The sequence below is a fragment of the Meles meles genome, chromosome 12 (genome assembly GCF_922984935.1).
Source record: "Meles meles chromosome 12, mMelMel3.1 paternal haplotype, whole genome shotgun sequence".
Lineage (NCBI taxonomy): Eukaryota > Metazoa > Chordata > Mammalia > Carnivora > Mustelidae > Meles > Meles meles.
Genome location: NC_060077.1, coordinates 21419571 through 21438373, shown reverse-complemented (window position 1 = coordinate 21438373; position 18803 = coordinate 21419571). Strand labels below are relative to the sequence as shown.

The window sequence follows — 18803 nt, the reverse complement described above, 5'->3', positions numbered from 1 at the left end:
CCCACAGGTCTGAAGAAAGCACGCCAAGAAGACACTGGAAAATTTCTGCACGGCACCCGGATGTAATGGAAAATCCCCAGGGAACAGCGTGGTCCCGTGGGTCATTTGAATCCTGCTGGGGTTTAATTTAGCAACAGATCCGAAAGCTGGCCCTTCGGTAAGATGAGGTTTTGCTCCTCTAGTCTGCACCTGTCCTGGGCTCATGCTCTCCATGTGCCTGGCGGCTTGCAAGCCAGAAGCCTAGGGACCTGTAAGTCTTTTCCTGACTCAGCAAATCAGATGCTAACTGCAGAGTCAGAGCGGGCTTCACTCCTGCCAAGGACTGAAGGCCTCACCACACCTAACTGCTGTGTTCCTCGGTCATAGCCCCAGAGGGATGGGAGCTCACCTTTTCCAGAGCTCTCCTCCAGGAGCCATGTTCTCTACAGTTCCAAGCCTTACCCAAGAAGCTGAGCTAGGTAGATGCTGGTAACTCAGGGACACTGAAGTCTCAACCAGGAAATCATCCCCAGGGATATGGAGGAGTAGAGGGTCCCAGTGAAAGAGGGAGGCCAGGACTGCACCCACGATAAAGGGAGGCATTCTTATCCTCAGTGCACAAAAGTGAAAACCCGCATCAGTGAGGAACAGTCACTTGCCCAAGGCCACATAGCCAGGAAAGGGCAGATCTGGGATCCAAAATCAGTGCTCCCCCAACTCGTGGACAGAGATATATAGGACATGATTTCAGCTGGCAAAATGAGAAAGCCATTCCTGCTTCAACTGTCCTTTATGTCTGCCAAGATGAAAGACTCGTTTGGTGCTCATATGTCTTTCACAGCCTCTCAAACTCCTGCTACATCTCTTCTTAAAAAAGAGAGCAGATTCCAGCTCAAGGTCTTTTTTTTTTTAAGGCAGCAAACAGTATTTTGGTAAAATAAACATGCTTATTTTTAAAATGATCTTCTGTTTATGCAAATGACACTGCCTCCCATAGATACAAGTCTAAAAAGTGAATTGGTTTAAAGAAAACCAGTAAAGATCCAATCGCGTAGGTGGTGCCCAGACATGGTCAAAATCAGAAAGGCCAGTGGCAGGTGCCTTGAGTTGGAAATGCTATTACAGAATGTGTGAGAAAACTCAGTGGTGCATGGGTCTGCTGTCTCCCGGACTTAAGAGTATCTGCTGGCAAGGTAAGGAATTGGAAGAGCTTCTTCCCAGTGCCCTTGACTGCAGTCCCCCTCCTCCCTGGGCTCCTGGGACCTTGGGCCTGGGAGGGAAGGAGGGGAGGGGAAGAAGGAGGGGGACACCAGATGCAGGAATGCCTGCCAGGCATTCTGTGAAATGGGAAGATGAGGGCCTCCCAAACTCTTTGCACATGGGAGAAGTGCTTCTCAATTGCTTCATGGCCTCTCCCACAGGCCGAAGGGGATACTCTTGGTGAAAAGGCAATGAGCATGGCTAAAGCATGAGCTTAAAGGGACAGCAGAACAGCCAGAAGGGCCTGAACACTGTGGGCAAGATGCTGTCCAAATGCTCTCAGCCACAAGGCAGTGAGACAGGAGAGAGCGGAATGTGGGGAGGAGAGGGGGAAGAGAAGAGAAAGAAGCAAGGAGGGCCAGGAGGAGGAAAAGGATGGCAGGAGTCCAGCCACAACTCTGCACCCATAAACACAGAAACGGAGAGCACTTCTCCATCCTGCCACCGAGTCATTAAAATAGGCCCAGCGATGCAAGACTCATCTGCTCACATCTACGCAAAGCTCAACTGCATGCATTTAGGAAGTCTTGTCAACAACAGAAATGCTGTCTTAAGATGTCTTTTCCTGTAACATACACCATTAATGCCCGGAAGTCAGTGGTACCCACAGCCAGGCATCTGTGCACACATAACCCGTGTGGGGCACTGCCTAGGTCTGGGGATGCCGGGCAGCTGCTGCAACAGCGGGGTGCTTCAGGAGGACTGCCACATGTACCAAGTGATGGCTGGAGTTGGGGAAATGGGGGGAGCTCTAAAGCCCACGTAGAACGCAGAACATCAGGACCGGTCTTAGCGCTCAGAAACATCCCCCTGGAAGGAGCAGGCCTTCCTGCTAAGAAAGCCCCCATCTGGGTTGGCAAAGGGCAAATCTCCACCTGCCCACTGTTGTGGGGCTTCAGACTTACCTCCGACGGCAGTCTTCTGAGAATGTGGGGACTGGGCTCCCGCAGGCTGGCCAAGCCACGGGCGAACTCTCACTTTTTCTGTATAAAACCTGCAGTTTCGATGGGTGTTCATTAGATTGGATGAAGTTCTGCTTCTGCAGCTGAAAGCTAGTTGTTTCCCTCAGCCCGTGCCTAGAGGCTGCAAGGGGCAGGGCGTCCATGAGGGGTCTCCACTGCTTGATGGCTAAGGTTGGGAGTGGTAGTAGCCGTGAGTGGGGACTGTGGCTGTCATGGGTGTCAAGCTGCTGGTCTGTGGGAATATCAGGGGTGAGAGATGAGCTCCCACAGCAGATGTCAACTTAGAGATATGACCCCAAGTCAAATGGCTGACCATCTGGGGACCCCTCTTGTGCGCTGGAACTTGGGGGATTCCCCCAACCTCTGAATCTGCACTCAGCCATGTGACTTACTCTGAGCAACCAAAATGTAGCACAAAGGACCGCATGCTGATTCCCAGCCGAGGTCTCAAAAGACCTTGCGCGCTTCTGCTGGCGCTCTGAAAACTGCCACCATGGCCATGCACACGAGGCTGAGTTGGCCTGCCACGGGATGAGAGACCTGTGGCCCAGTGTCCCCCACTTTCCTGGCCACCAGCTGGCCAACCGTCAGAAGCCCAGTTGCCTCGTTGGCTATCAGCTGACCACAGACTCATGAAGAAGTCCATCTCAGACCAGAGACCCTCTCAGCCCATGCAGTCAACCCCAGAGAATTGCAAGCTAAATGAACTGCAGTGTGAGGCCACTGAGCTTTGGGGTGCTTTGTTATGCGGCATTAGTCACGCTGACAGATAACTGATACAAGGGAGTGAGAAGCATTTCGCCTGCCTTGGACCTCCTGGGGAAAGACCAGGCAGCTACTGTGAGACTCGGTCCCCTTCTGGGTTTGGGTCACTGGGGTGGGGTTGGGAGGACACAGTCTTCCATGGCGAACACTTCTCCTCTCCTTTGTATTAAAAAAAATTCCTGAAGTGCAGAAACAAAAGAGAACCCATATTCACACATTTCTCTGTTTATATATATTTTCTCTCTATATAGACACAACTCTTCAGTAAACAGTTACGAGATATGTTGGCAACACTGAAAAAAGGAGGCGGGCACCCCATAGACAGGACGACTTCCCACACACTCGATTTCCAGGACACAAGGACGCGCACGATGTACTGAGACCGAAAAAAGCACAGTAAGCCGAATAAACAGGCGATGTTCCAAATCACAACCACGGACACTTCTCTGGAACACCACGAGAGAGAAGGCGGAGAAGGGATTGTGTGCTGTACTTTGTGACGGGTCTGTCGAGAAAATAAATACGAGTTGGAAGGTCTAGGACCTGGGTCTTGCTGAAATAATGTCCTCCGTAATGAACAGCTGAGTGGCTAGATACACTTTGAACCAGAGGGGGCTTTTGCACTTATTTTCCCTGTCTTGGGAAGGCAGGGGACCAGAGCAAGGAGACACGATTGTCATGGAGCACACTCTTTGGAGGCAAGGATCATTTAGATCTTGTCCATACTGCTCAAGAGGCCCCCACAGCAGGGACAAAGGGGGTTGGATACAGTGGAAGGCACTGGGACTGAGGGATTAACCTTCACAAGCACGCGGGGCAGGGGTTCCTTCCCATACTGGTTTGCTCAGGACAGAGGACCAATGTATCTTCTCTGTAAGGGCTTCGACAGGCTTTGAGTCTCCTCCCCTCTCCCAAATCCTCCCTGCCATTCTGGGGAGGAGACTTCCAACCCGAGACTGCTTCTCCAGATTCCTGAGCATTCTCAGAAAAGGTTGGCAGGAACACTCCTGCAGAAGGACAGGTGGGCAGGGCGAACCAGCCAGCTCAGCGGCTGTCTGCGATTGGCAGCCCTCTGCATGATGACATGGAGGGGACTGTTCTCAGACTGAGCCGTGATTCTGGTCCCGGGTCATCAGCGTGTTTGCCAAGGAAATCACATGTCCCAGTCTACCCTGGCTGACCTCTGTCTTCCTTATCCCCCTTTGTCCTGAGCGAGCCAAGGCACCTAGGGAAAAGCCAGCCTCCCCAACTTCTCTAGAAGGGGCTTTCACCAACACACACCTTCCAAGCTTCTAGAGCACCAGACCTCACGTGCTGAAGGGGAGGCGATGTCTTCCCCAGGAGGTGAAGGAAGGGATGAGGTCTCTGCCCTGTCTGGGAGGGAGTGGGGGGCTCTGGGCAGGACCCTGAGGAGCCTCAGGTGTGTCTCACACTCCATCACCCTTCCAGGGAGAGGCCTTTCTTGAAAAGAAAGAAAAGAAGTCTCTCCTGGGGTCAGGTGGAGGAGAAAAAAATGAGAGAATACAGCATACAGCTTCCAGGCTCCCGAGACGGATGTGAACTCCTGTGGGCCTCTGCTGAATGGGAAGGGACCTCAGGACACACCTAGTGTCAAGAAAAGGAGGGGAGGGAGACATGCTGGGTAGCCCTCGGGGACGTCAGTGGTTCTCCAATGGGGACATGTGGCAATATCTGGAAACGTTTTGGTTGTCACAACTGGGTTGCGGAGGGGGTCCTACTGGCATCTAGCAGATAGAGCCCAGGATCCTGCTCAACACCCTACAATACACTGCCCCCACAGAAAAGAATTATCCAGCTCCAATGTCAACAGTGCCAAGGTACAAAAACTGCTCTAAGCTAACCTTCCAGCCATGTTCTGTTCTCCAAAGGCCCCTTTCAGAGCACAGAGGTAGTCCCACAGACCTCTCCTACACCAATTCCTCCAAAAATTCCCTCCCCAAGTCTCATCTGACAGAACAACTTGGAGGCATTGGGACAGAATAAGGGAGAGGCGACCCTTCTGGAGGCCAGCCACAAAAAGGCTCCCTCCGACCACTGACACACCCCGACTCCCACAAGGGAGGAATCCCAGACTCAGACAATCTTTGGTCAAACGGGAAAACGTAAGGCTGAGCTGAAGAGGCAACCCCTCGACCCCACCTGCCTGGGTGGCCAAAGTTGGGGTAGTTTCTCTTTGCACAGAAGTCCACGCTCATGAACAGACACCGGGACCTCGCTCCCGAGGCAGCCAGAAGTGAAAAGTGGGCTGGGCAGGCGGATGGCAGCTCGGCGGACATGGCCCAGGGGAGCAGGCCCTCACTTGTTCTCGATCAGAGTCTGCACCTTGTACACGAGGTCCCGGGCCAGCTTCAGGACGTGTTTGGTGTTGTGCCGTTCAGCCATTTCTGAAAGAGCAGAAGGCAAGAGCTCATGAGCCTCTTTCTGTGTCCATCCTGGGGCCCCCCTCAAGGCTTCTGGGTGGGAAGGGGGTCTCTGGGGCAGCCCATCATAACCATCTGGCATCATTCCTAAGCAGAGACCTTGGGGTAAGGAGGCCTTCCCCTTTGGACCCTGGTTTCCTAATCTGTAAAATAGGGGTTACAACAGTTTCTGTCTCACGAGGCTACTGTGAGATCAAATGAGAGATTGTGGGTGCACAGCACATGCTTGAAAAAAGTTAGGTCTTCCCACCCACCTTGTATAAATACCACGACTAGGGACCTTTCAAGAAAGCAAAGCTGGGGGTGCCTGGGTGGCTCAGTCATTAAGCATCTGCCTTCAGCTCAGTTCATGATCCCAGGGTCCTGGGATCGAGTCCCACATCAGGCTCTCTGCTTGATGGGAAATCTGCATCTCCCTCTCCCTTTGCCCCTCCTCTGGCTTATGCTCTTTCTCTCACTCTCTCTCAGATAAACAGATAAATAAAATCTTTGGGAAAAAAAAAAAAAGAAAGCGATGCTGAACACAGGTACGAAAGGTACGAAAGGATGAAGCAACTGGAAATGGGAAGGGAGAGGAGAAAGTAAAAATAATAATTTTATTAAGAGCTACATAAAATGATTGGATCTTTAGAGCAGACTAATCCTAAACCTAGATGTTTATCATAAAGAAATCATTTACTGGAGAAAAAGACACCAAGACCATGGTTCCTGAACTGGCTACCAAGGTACCTCAGGGTGTCATTGGTGAACTCATGAAACTGTGAGGGAGGCAGAATGATATTCCACATCTGCTCAATATCCCACAAACCAGTAGTACAAGGGAGGTCACAAACTGGACTACATTCCTATCAGTGACTTTATATCTTTGCAACACTAGGTTTTCTGCAAGCAGTTGAAGAAAGCAAATTTTAGAAAAAGCAAAAGAATGTGAAAATCACTGCGGAATAAGTAATAAATGAAGGTATTGGTGTCCAATCTAGTTCTAAGGTTTGAGAAGCTACACAAGCCCAACAGGGGCACACATACCATTAATTGCTATAGTTATTTAAGAGTGAAATAAAAATATTTTCTTTTGACTGTGGAAAAGATGGGATGGGGAAAAGAGATTTATTAATGAACCCATTAAATGCCACGTGGTTTCTTAGGTTGGATGCTGGAGCAGAAAAAAGGCATCACCTAAAAACCAAGCCAGGGGCGCCTGGGTGGCTCAGTCGGTTAAGCATCTGCCTTCAGCTCAGGTCATGATCTCAGGGTCCTGGGATCAAGCTCTGTTCTGCGGAGAGTCTGCGTCTCCTTCTGCAGCTTCCCCCCCTCATGCTCTCTCCCTCTCTCTCAAATACTAAAAATCTTTTTTTTTTTTTAAAGATCTTATTTATTTATTTGACAGACAGAGATCACATGTAGGCAGAGAAGCAGGCAGAGAGAGAGAGGAGGAAGCAGACTCTCAGCTAAGCAGAGAGCCCAATGTGGGGCTCGATCCCAGGATCCTGGGATCATGACCTGAGCCGAAGGCAGAGGCTTTAACCCACTGAGCCACTCAGGCTCCCCTCAAATACTAAAAATCATAAATAAAAATAGGCAAAATCAAATAAAATTTACAGTTTAAAAATAATGTGCTGATGTTAACTTCTTGGTTGTGACAAATGTTCTAGGATCAGGTTAATGTAGAGACATTAGGGATGCCTGGGTGGAGGGTATCAAGAACTCTCTGTACTATCTTTTCAGTTTTCCTTTAAATCTAGTTATTCCGAAATAAAATGTTTGTTTTAAAAATAAAAATAAAATAATGTCTCTGGGATGCCTGGCTGGCTCAGTCACGACAGCATGTGATTCTTTTTATTTTTGTTGTTTGTTTTATTTCATTTTTTTAAAAGATTTATTTATCTGAGAGAGAGAGCAAGCAAGCACAAGAAAGAGCATGAGAGTGGGGAGGGGCAGAGGGAGAGGCAGGCTCCCCACTGAGCAGGGAGCCTGGTGTGGGGCCCAATTCCAGGACCCCGAGATCATGACCCAAAGTGAAGGTAGACACTTCACCAACTGATCCACCCAGGTGCTCCAGAGTGTGACTCTTGATCTTGGGGATGTGAGTTCCAGCCCCACGTTGGGTGTAGAGATTACTTAAAAAGAAAATCTTAAAAAAAAATAATAATAATGTTTCTGGGGTAAGGTCAAAGGTGGCTTTTTTATTTCTTCTTCTTCTGCCTTTTTTTCAAAATCACCTCTAGTTTTTAAAAAATGTTTAAATAGTGATAATAGGAGCAAGAGCTTCCACTTCTGGGCCCCTCAGATGAGCTGCGTATCAGCATGATTGAGTTTGTCCGTGTTATCTCATTAACTGTCCCAACATCTCTGTAAGGGAGGGGTAAGTACCATTCTCCCCACCAAGGAATCTGGAGCCCAGAGACAGCAAGTCACTTGCCCAAGGTCACATAGCTCCCAGGCGGCTGGGATCAGAATCCATATTTGTTTGATTTCAAAGGCTGTGCCTCTCTCACATCACGTCAAATGCCTTCCTGGGGCTGCTTTTGGGCCCATCAACCCTCCAAAGCAGACACTTTTACCCCATTTTATAGATGAGGAAGAGACGCTTAGAAAGAGGGGAAGTGACTTATCCACGGGCACAGCTGATTAGTGGCAGAGCCAAGGTTCGCCCTGAGCCTGATTTCAACACCCCTGTTCCTTCTGCTAGATTCCGGAGAAAAATGCATTCTCCACGTGACAAGATGTCAACTTGTCCATCTGGAAATAGACAGAAGAAGCCGATGGAAACCCTCAGCCCCACCTTATCCCCTCCACCATGTGTCAATCTCAACGCATCTCCCACCCTCTGAGGTCCCAGGAAGGGGCCCGTCAGAAGCCCATAAGCCTCAGATGACATCCTGGTCACGTGGGTACCGTTAAAGAATTTGATGATGTCCGTGAAGTCCATATTGTTCTCCAAGATGATGTCCCGGTAGACCTCCACCAGAGCCAGCGCGATGAAGAGGACGTAGTGGGCGGATGACACGTGTTTGGCTGCCCAGATGGTCTCCCAGACAGAGAAGACGTCATCATAGACGAGTTCTACCAACACACCAGCACGCACACGCGTGGGGAGAGGGTCAGCCACGGAGCTCCTGGTGCCGCCCTCCCTCTGGGAAAATCCCAGGCCACCTGCACCCTGTGCTTCTGTCCTCATGCAGCAGACAGCAGACAGAGCTCAGGTCAGGAGGTAGGAGACCTGCACTCCGCCCCTTGACCATGAGAAGCCTCAGTTTCCCTATCTGTAGAGAAGGCTGTGTGGACTGGGGGGTTATAAGTTTCCAGCTTCTGTGAGGGAAGGAACTGAGCATGGTTAGGTTTGATTTACACTGACCTGTCCCTGCTCTACCCCTTGACTGGCATCCCTCTTTCTGCCTGCACCTTACATTTCCTTTGGCACCCACAAGATATCCCCTTGCTTCTGCACACAGGCAGAGCTGGCTGCTCTGGTCTGTGGTCTGGTCAAGAAACAAGAGAGAGCAATGGTAGAGAGCAAGGGTTCCGGTGTCCAGTCAACTCAATCTGAATCCAGCCTGACCACTTACTGGCAAGGTGACCTTGGGCTAGTCACTTCCCCTCCACCAGCCTCTCTCCCTCTCCTTCTCCATAAGTGGGGTGAGGCTTGAGGAGAAAATACATAGAAACGGCTCAGCACAGTGCCTGGCATGTTGTTACATGTCGATTACATGTAACGAACATGATACCACATGTTTATTAACACTTCCTGCAGGGGAGCGTCACCCCCACTTTGCAAAGTACCAGGGAGCTGGGCTATACCCCGTTTCTAAGTCACACAGGCCACATGCTGCACGGGGCAAGGGGTGCCTTGCCTCCGATCAGGAGCATAACAGAATGGAAGGGAACTGGGCTTAGGAGGTGGACAGAGGGGGCCTAAGCTCCTGCCTCCACTGGTCCTACAATGGAATTAGATTCTTAGCCTTAGTTTCCTCATCTGTAACCACACCTACAGAGTAGTGTCACCGCAAACTGGGGCAGGTGAGCCAATAGTCAGAACTCAATAAACTGGTGTTCCTCTCTTCATCTGGCTGTGTTCCAACCCCTCCAGCCTCTCCCCCATGGTCCCTTTCTTCCCCTGAGGTTCTGCTGCAAAGAGCCTGGGAACAATGCCCCGGTTTGAAGTTAGTACCTCGCTTGAAATCCAACAGGAACCAGCGGTAGCAGAAGTAGAAGTGGGTGTAGTCCCCGTTCTGATGCATCAGCTCAAAGAGCTCTGAGTCCAGAATCTGCCCACAGGAGAGAAGGTTGGCATCAGCCTCCCAGGAGGAGGCTGGCTGACAGGGGCCCCCTGAATAAGGGACGACCCCCTCACCGGACACCACACAGCCCCTACGACCAGGCGGAGTTAAACAACGGGCAAAAGATTTGAAATGAAAACCGACCCAGCTCAGGTCAACTCAGTTGTTTCTCCAAAGAAGAGATGCAAATAAATCATAAAACCCATGAGAGACGTTCAGCGAATTCTTCAGGAAAATGCAAATCAAAACTCTAAGGAGATACCCCTTCACACCCTCTAGGACAAGAATGGAGAATCAAAAGGACAGACGACGAAGCATTTGTGGGGGTGGGGAGAAACCAGAGGCCCTGTTGGTGGCTGTGAGGTCACTGCCATGGCTGTCACCAAGAGACACGCAGACAGATGGCCACGTGAAACCTGGACACGAATGTTCACAGCGGCACAATTTCCAAGAGTCCAAGAGGAGAAACAACCCAAGGGTCCGTCAGTGAATGGCTGCATACACAAAACGTGGCAAAGCCATCCCGTGGGGCATCATCTGGCAATAAAAAGGGCACGGCCCCCCAACACCTGCTACCCCACGGATGGACCCCAAAAACTCGCCACTGAGTGAAAGCAGCCAGACGCAGGAGGCCATGTGTTCTGTTACTGCATTTCTAGGAAATGTCCGGAATCGGCCATACGGAGACAGAGAGTCGACTAGTGGTTGCCGGGAGCTGGGGAGAGGAAGAGATGTTACTGTGGTTCCTGGAGTTTCTTTTTGGGGTGCTGAAGATGTTCTGAAATTCGTGATGGTTTCACCACTGTAATTATGTTAGAAACCACGGGACTGTATATTTAGAAAGGGTAAACGGCATGGTATGTGAACTATATCTCAATAAAGCTACGTGTGTGTGAGAAATATACCCAGATGTTACTTTGAGGAAAAGGACCAATACAAGCAAACATCTATTTTTTAGGTTAAATTCAATTAATTAACATATAGTGCATTATTATTTTCAGAGGCAAAGGTCAGTGATTCATCAGTCTTATATAACACCCAGTGCTCATTACATCACGTGCCCTCTTAATTCCCATCACCCAGTTACCCCATCCCTCCACCCCCTCCCCTACAGCAACCCTCAGTTTGTTTCCTATGATTAATAAGAGTCTCTTACGGTTTGTCTCTTGGATTTCATCTTGTTTTAATATCTCCAGCCTTCCCCTATCATTCTCTGTTTTGTGTCTTAAATTCCACATGAGTGAGGTCATATAATTGTCTTCCCTGATTAACTTATTTTGCTTAGCATAATACCCTCTAGTTCCATCCATGTCATTGCAAATGGCAAGATTTTGGTTTTTTGATGGTTGCATAATATTCTATTTTTTATATATACCACATCTTTATCGATTCATCTCTTGATGGACATCTAGGTTCTTTCCATAGTTTGGCTATTGTGGACATTACTATTATAAACCTTTGGGTACACGTGCCCCTTTGCCTACATTTGTATCTTTGGGGTATATACCCAATAATGTAATTGCTGGGTCGTAGGGTAGCTCTATTTTCAACTTTTTGAGGAACCTCCGTGCTATTTTCCAGAGTGGCTGCACCAGCTTGCACTCCTATCAACAGCGTAGGAGGGCTCCCCTTTCTCCACATCCTCGCCAACACCTGTTGTTTCCCGTCTGGTTAATTTTGGCCATTCTGACCGGTATAAGGTGGTATCTCAGAGTGGTTTTGATCTGTATTTCCCTGACAAGTAAACAACTTTTTAAGGGCCAGAGCCACGTCTTGTTCATTACGTAGCCATGGGGCCTGGCTCAGTGAGACAGAATGAAGTGGCGTTGATTTGAGCTAATGGAGTCAGAATGAACTGAACTGAGTTAGACTAAGTGTGGCTGGTCTGTTGATGTGGGGAGCTCTGGGCTGAGCGGAAGAAGCTATATGATTGAACAGGACCAGTCATACCTGGATCAGAGACCTCATGTTGGCGAAGTGCGTGTCCATGGCACCTCCGTGGGGGAAGTTCTGGTTCATCCGCTTCATCAGCTCTGTGAAGCAGCTGAAGGCAAGAGCCTCTGGGGAAAGAGCACAGGAGAAATGGTCACCTCTGCCACTGACCAAGGAACCCGAGCTCCCAAGGTGAGCCCAAGGTCGAAGGCCCCGAGCTGGTTCGTGAGGTCCACGGCCAGAGGAGAAACACACAAATGAGGGAGAGCCAGTGTACCCCACTTGAGGGAATGTTCTTTAGTCTTAACCAAATGCTTTCTACCCTTGAGGGGTTGAATAGCCTTTCTTTTAGCACATACGGGTCTCCTCTCTCTCAGGGCTGTTTCTCAGGCTTCCCATTTCTCACGACCTTGGAAGTTGCGAGGGCAGTTGCCACGTATTCTACGGGAGGCTTCTCTATTGGAATTTGTCTGATGTTTTTCTCATGATAAGAGTGGGATTTGGGGTTATTAGGAGAAGGGCCACATGGGTAACAAACCATTTTATTTTTAAAGATTTTATTTATTCATTTGACAGACAGAGATCACAAGTAGGCAGAGAGACAGGCAGAGAGAGAGAGAAGGGAGGAAGCAGGCTACCTGCTGAGCAGAGGGCCTGATGCGGGGCTCGATCCCAGGACCCTGAGATCATGACCTGAGCTGAAGTCAGAGGCTTAACCCACTGAGCCACCCAGGAACCCCTTTTTCCTTTTTTTGGTAACAGGCCATTTTAATCAGATTGTGTTGTCACGGGCACCTGCTATCCACATGACTTAAGAAGGGTAACGTTGATTTCAGTCACTTTGCTGTTGCAGAATTTGTCAGGTCTCTCCACCACACCATTTCTTTCTTGCCTGCACCTGCTTCTACACTGAACTTCTGGGAAGGAAGTCACAATGCACAGACCTTGTCTAAGGAGAGGGGCGTTATGCTCCTCATTTTTTAACAGCCTTATGGAGATTCACACTGCAGAAAACTCACTGTTTTATTTATTTATTTTTAAAGATTTTATGTATTTATTTGACAGAGAGAGTTCACAAGTAGGCAGAGGGGGGGGGAAGGAGGCTCCCTGCTGAGCAGAGAGCCTGATGTGGGGCTCGATCCCACGACCCTGAGTTCATGACCTGAGCCAAAGGCAGAGGCTTAACTCAGTAAGCCACCCAGGTGCCCCAAACTCACCATTTTAAATGTACAGCTCCGATTTTTAGTATAATTCTCAGAATTGTGTAACCATCCTCTAGAAAGTCAGAACATTTTCCTTGCCCCCAAAAGACACCTCCACACATCAGCAATTATGGCCCATTTCCTTCTTCCCCAGCCCCTGTCAGCCATTAATCTGTTTCCTGTCTCTATAGCTTTGCCTCTTCCGGAAATTTCTAATAAATGGAACCATGCATTATGAGAAACTGCCACGCTACCTTCTAAAATGTTAAACTTTTTTTTTTTTTTTTTTTTTTTTTAGGATTTTATTTATTTGACAGAGAGAGACACGCGAGAGAGGGAAGACAAGCAGGGGGAACAGGAGAGGAAGAAGGAGGCTTCCTGCCGAGCAGGGAGCCTGATGCGGGGCTAGATCCCAGGACCCAGGGATCATGACCTGAGCTGAAGGCAGATGCTTAACAACTGAGCCTCCCAGGCACCCCAAAATGTCAAATATTTTACAATCCCACTACAAAGTACAAAGGCACTGCTGTCTCTATATTATCACTAACACTTAACAGTTTCCATTGTTTTGATTCTAGTCATCTTAGTGGGTGTGCAATGGTATTTCACTGTGGTTTTCATTTGCATGTCCCTAGTGATAAAAGATAATGAGCATATTTTAATAGGCTTACTGGCCACCTATATGTCTATTCTGTTGAGAAATGTCTATCCAAACCTTTGTCCATTTTTAAAAAAATATTTTATTTATTTGACAGAGAGAAATCACAACTAGGCAGAGAGGCAGGCAGAGAGAGAGGAAGAAGCAGGCTCCCTGCAGAGCAGAGAGCCCAATGCAGCACTCGATCCCAGGGCCCTTGGATCATGACCTGAGCCGAAGGCAGAGGCTTTAACCCACTGAGCCACCCAGGTGCCCCCCTTTGTCCATTTTTAATTGGGTCATTTCCCTTTTTATTGTTGAATTGTAAAAGCTCTTTACATATTTTGGATATAAGTCCCTTACATTATACATGCGATTTGCAAGCATTTTCTTCCATTCTTTGGGCTCTCTTCACTTTCTTGAGGGTATCCTTTGAAGCACAATAGTTTTTAATTTGGGGCAAGTCCAATTTGTTTTTAATTTTCTCACTTTATTCTTTTGGTGCCATATCTAAGAAACCACTGCTTAACACCCAAAGTCATTAAACCAAGGTCACAAAGATGTATTTGTTTTCCTCTAATAATTTTATTGTTCCAACTCTTATATTTGGGTCTCTGGTCCATTTTGGGTTAGCAGTTTTGCATATAGTATGAAACATGAGTCTGACTTCAAGCTTGTGCATGCAGTAGCTTGGTTGTTTCAGCATCATATGTCGGAAAGACTCTTCTTTCCTCACTAAGCTGAAATGTCTTGGCACCCTTGTCAAAGTCACCTGATGTAAATGTGTGAGAAATACTTATTTCCAAACTTCCAGTTTTATAGTACTGATCTACGTGTCTATCCTTGGGGAAGTACCACACTCTCTTGATTACTGTATTGTAGTAGGCTTTGAAATTGGGAACTGTGCACCCTCTAACATCTTCTTTCTCCAAACTGATTTTGCTATTCTTGGTCCCTTGCATTTTGAATTTTGAGGGTCAGCTTGCCCATCTGTACAAAAAATGCAGCTGGGGTGTTGGTAGGGATGGCAGTAATTTTAGATCAGTTTGGAGAGAATGGCCAGCTTAACACTGCCAAGCCTTCTGATTCATAAACATGAGGTGTCTTTCAATTTATTTAGATCTTTAACTTTCTTAAAAAATTTACTTGAGACAGCGTACACGAATGTGGAGGGGAGGGGTAGAAGGAGAGGGAGAAGCAGGCTCCCCACTGAGCAGGGAGACCGCCGGGCTCAACCTCAGGACCCTGGGATCATCACCACCTGAGCCAAAGGCAGATGCTTAATCGACTGAGCCACCCAGGCACCCCTAGCTCTTAAATTTTGTTAACAATGCTGTACAGTTTTGGTATACAGGCATACCTTATTTTATTGTACTTTTCTGATATTGCTTTTTTTTTTTTTAAACAAATTGAAGGTCTGTGGCAACCCTCCATCAAGGAAGTCCATCTATCAGCACTATTTTTCCAACAGAATTTGCTCCCTTTGTGTCTCTGCATCACATTTCGGTAATTCTTGCAATGTTTCAGTCATTTTCATTATTATTATATTTGTTATGGTGATCTGTAATCAGTTATTATGACTTGACCATAGCTCAGATAATGGTTAGTAATTTTTTATCAAAAAGATGTTTTTAGTGGTGCCTGGGTGGCTCAGTGTGTTGGGCCTCTGCCTTCAGCTCAGGTCATGGTCTCAGGATCCTGGGATCGAGCCCCGCACTGGGCTCTCTGCTTAGCAGGGAGCCACTTCCCCTTCTCTCTCTGCCTGCCTCTCTGCCTACTTGTGATCTCTCTCTCTCTCTCTGCCAAGTAAATAAATAAGATCTTTTTTTTTTTTTTTAAGGATTTTATTTATTTGACAGAGATCACAAGTAGGCAGAGGCAGGCAGCGGGGAATTGCGGGGTGGGAATTAGGTTCCCTGCTGAGCAGAGAGCCTGATGCGGGGCTCAATCCCAGGACCCTGAGATCATGACCTGAGCTGAAGGCAGAGGCTTAACCCACTAAGCCACCCAGGCACCCCAATAAATAAAATCTTTTTTTTAAAAAAAAGGTATTTTTAAATTAAGGTATATACATTATTTTTCTAGACATAATGCTATTACACACTGAACAGACTACAGTGTAGTGCAAACACAACTTGCATGTGCACTGGGAAAAGAAAAAATTCCTTTGACTCGCTTTAATGCAATATTTGCTGTATCGCAGCGATCTGGAATTGAACTTGTAAATCTTTCACTTCTTCTGTTAAATTTACTCATAAATATCTTCTTTTAGATGCTATTACAATTGGAACTGTGTTCCTCATTTTACTTTTGGATTGTTCAATGCGAGTGTACAGAAGTGCAACTGACGTTTGTAGATATATCTTGTATCTTACAACCTTGCTGAAATTCAAAATCAGCTCCAATACTTTTTTGGCGGGGCAGGGGGGCAGTGGGAGAGGGAGAGAGGGGATCCAGCATAGAGCCTGACATGGGGTTGGATCTCACAATGCTGAGATCATGACCTGAATCAAAATCAAGAGTCAGATGCTAACAGACTGAGCCACCCAGGAGCCCTGCCAATACTTTTTTCTTATTCCTTGGGATTACTATATGCAAAAATCACATCATCTGCAAGTAGATAGCTTTACTTCCTTTCCCGTACAGCTACCCTTTATTTCTTTTGCTTCCCTAATTGTCCTGTCTAGAACCTTTTATAGCAAAAGTGGACATCCTTATCTTTTTCCTGATTGTAGGAGGAAAGCATTCAGTCTTTCACCATTGAGTATGAATTTGCTGTAGGTTTTTCTTACATGCCTTTTATCACGTTTAGGAAGTTTCCTTCTATTCCTTGTTTGTTGAGTATTTTTAACACGAGATAGTGTGAGATTTGGCCAAATGCCACTGTCGTCAATGAAGACAACTGTGTCATTTTTGTCCTTTATTCTATTAATATAGTGAATTACACTGATTGATTTTCATTCATTAAACCAGTCTGCGTATGATGAGAGTTCTGTGTTTCTTGGTCATGGTATATATAGTCCTGTTATATCTTGCTGGATTCAGTTCGCAAGTGTTTTGCAGAGGATTTTTATCTTTATAGTCAAAAAGGACATCAGTCTGTAGTTTTCTTTTCTTGTGATGTCTTTGTCTGGTATTGGTATCAAGGTACTGATGGGTCCTCATATAAGGAATGGTCTTACAGAATGAGTTGGGAAGCGTTCTCTCCTACTCTACCTTTTGGAAGAGTTTGTGAAAGACTGTTACTATTTCTTCTTGAGGTGCTCAGTAGATTCACCAGTGAAGACATGTGGGCCTGGGTTTGTCTTTGTTTGCATTTGCATTTGCACAGTCAGTGGCTAGGAAAGGCCTGGCTGGCTGCTTGGCACCTGGCAGTAAGTGTTGGCTACTATGGAACAACAAGACTTTTTATTTCACTGGGACCTTGGTGTGTTCACCAGCAGGTCGTCTGAGCACCTGCACTGACCCATTCCGTGAAGTCACAAAATGAGGTTAACCTCCCCTCCTCTGCAGTAGGAAGAAAATTTACGCTCCTGGACCTGGACTGGGGAGGACATACTCACCGTCATCCAGGACGACCAGCAGTGGAGCCAGGAGGTCACACATGCCCTGGACATAGCCGGTCTCAATGTGCTGCCAGATGTAGCTACAAGAGAGAGACCGGGGGTCCAAGGATGGCACTCGTGACCCGTCTCTCCAACCCACTAGTCCTCTCCCTCCTCCCTGGCATGGCCCCCCATCTCTCACCTGGACCACTCACTCATTGAGGTCCCACCTACGTCCCCTGCCCCCGTCTGACACTCTTCAAACATCCTATTCTCAGATACCACAATGGCCTTCCTAAATCTCAACTCAAACCCCCACATGCTCGCAGGTTCCCCACTGCGACAAGACGATAAGCAAACTCCATCACTGGGGGGTACAAGGCATTCAGCGTCATCCCCCAATCCATCTTCATGTCCCCGCCATGACCTCCTGGTACTTCCTCCTCTCTGGCACACATTCACGCCCCTGAGCTTTGCTCTAGCCGTTCCATGCCTGGGGTCCCCATCTGCCCCTTACTAATAAGAACTAATACTTACTGAGCATTTACTGTATACTCAGCTACTGAACATGTGTTGCACCATGAAATTCTCAAAATAATCACATGAGAAAGGTATTATATCCCATTTTACAGATGAGAAGACTGAGGCCCAGAGACATCAGTGACATGCATAGAGTCATACACCTGCTAATAAATGGCAGAGGCAGGATTTGAACCCAGGTAGCCTCACCTCGAAGCCAAGCGGTTTCTTGAGTCTCTCCTAATTTTGCCAAAGGCCAACTTGAGTGTCACCTTCTGTGAGGCCTTCCATGTTTTCTCCCAAGGCCACACCCAAGAAAAAGCTGGTCTATCCTTTCTTCCCCAGTACTTCTTCATTTTACCGTATTAAAGTTCCTTGTATTTGTATCTCCTCAACTCAGTTTTGAGAGAGAACGACTGCTTAGGAGAGTGCAAAATTGAATAGTTAAGAGATAGTACTTATTAATAAAAATGCGTTAGAGCAAGGGTCGGCAACCCTTTCCTGAGAGATCCAGATAATAATTATTTTCTGCTTTGCATGCCGTATGTGCTCTGTCCGAACTACTCAATTCTGCAGAAGCAGTCACAGATACTACATAAACAAATGGGCATGGCTGATTTATTTACAAAATGGGGGTGGGCTGGATTTGGCCTGTGAGCTCCTGAGTTAGAGCAGCATGGAGAGATGGCCAGGATGCATTCTCACGTGTATAAAGCAAGTTGTAGAAAACCCAGTATTAATCCCATATGGGTAAAACTAAAAAAAGTTAAAACACATACGCATGCGTGTGATGTTACATTATATATATGATCTATTGTGTTATTTTACACATATAATACACAGATGGCTTGGGAGGATGTTTATTCAATTGTTAGCCGGAGTTTCTTCTAGCGGAGGGGCATTATGACAGGAGAGAGAAGCAGTTTCTCTTTAGACCTTATGAACTTCTGGATTCACTAGTTGATAGAGGTTTTTAATAAACCTGAGTTACTTCCATATTTTAAGAAATAAGATACTCAGTATGTAGTGAAAAGTAATAAGAAGTTCCAGGTCTTGGCTTAAGGAAATAAAGCACAAGATTCTAGAACCTGAGAGACAGGGGTATGAGCTCCTGTTCAGCCAACTGGCCCCACTGGGGGACTTGAGCAGTGTGGTAGTCCTCCACTTTTGTTTCCTGCCCTGTAGATGGGGTAACATTGACCCTACAGGCTTGCTGTGTGGGCGAGGCATAACAGCCTTAGTAAGGGGCTCAGGAGAGTGCCTGGTATACAGTAAGTGCTTAAT

General features: G+C 47.3%; 1 protein-coding gene across 2 annotated transcripts in view; it reads right to left on the bottom strand.

Annotated features, from left to right (window-relative positions):
* Window positions 1–3192: 3192 nt before the first annotated feature.
* SGSM1 (small G protein signaling modulator 1) overlaps window positions 3193–18803 on the bottom strand; it is an 88652-nt gene continuing 73041 nt past the window's right edge. For both annotated transcript variants that reach the window (XM_046025553.1, XM_046025554.1), the window contains 5 exons: window positions 17019–17101; window positions 11635–11744; window positions 9576–9672; window positions 8303–8470; window positions 3193–5371 (listed from right to left, as the gene is read on the bottom strand). In XM_046025553.1, the coding sequence (XP_045881509.1) occupies window positions 5283–5371; window positions 8303–8470; window positions 9576–9672; window positions 11635–11744; window positions 17019–17101 (547 nt within the window). In that variant the 3' untranslated portion in view covers window positions 3193–5282. The remainder of the gene's footprint in view (window positions 5372–8302; window positions 8471–9575; window positions 9673–11634; window positions 11745–17018; window positions 17102–18803) is intronic.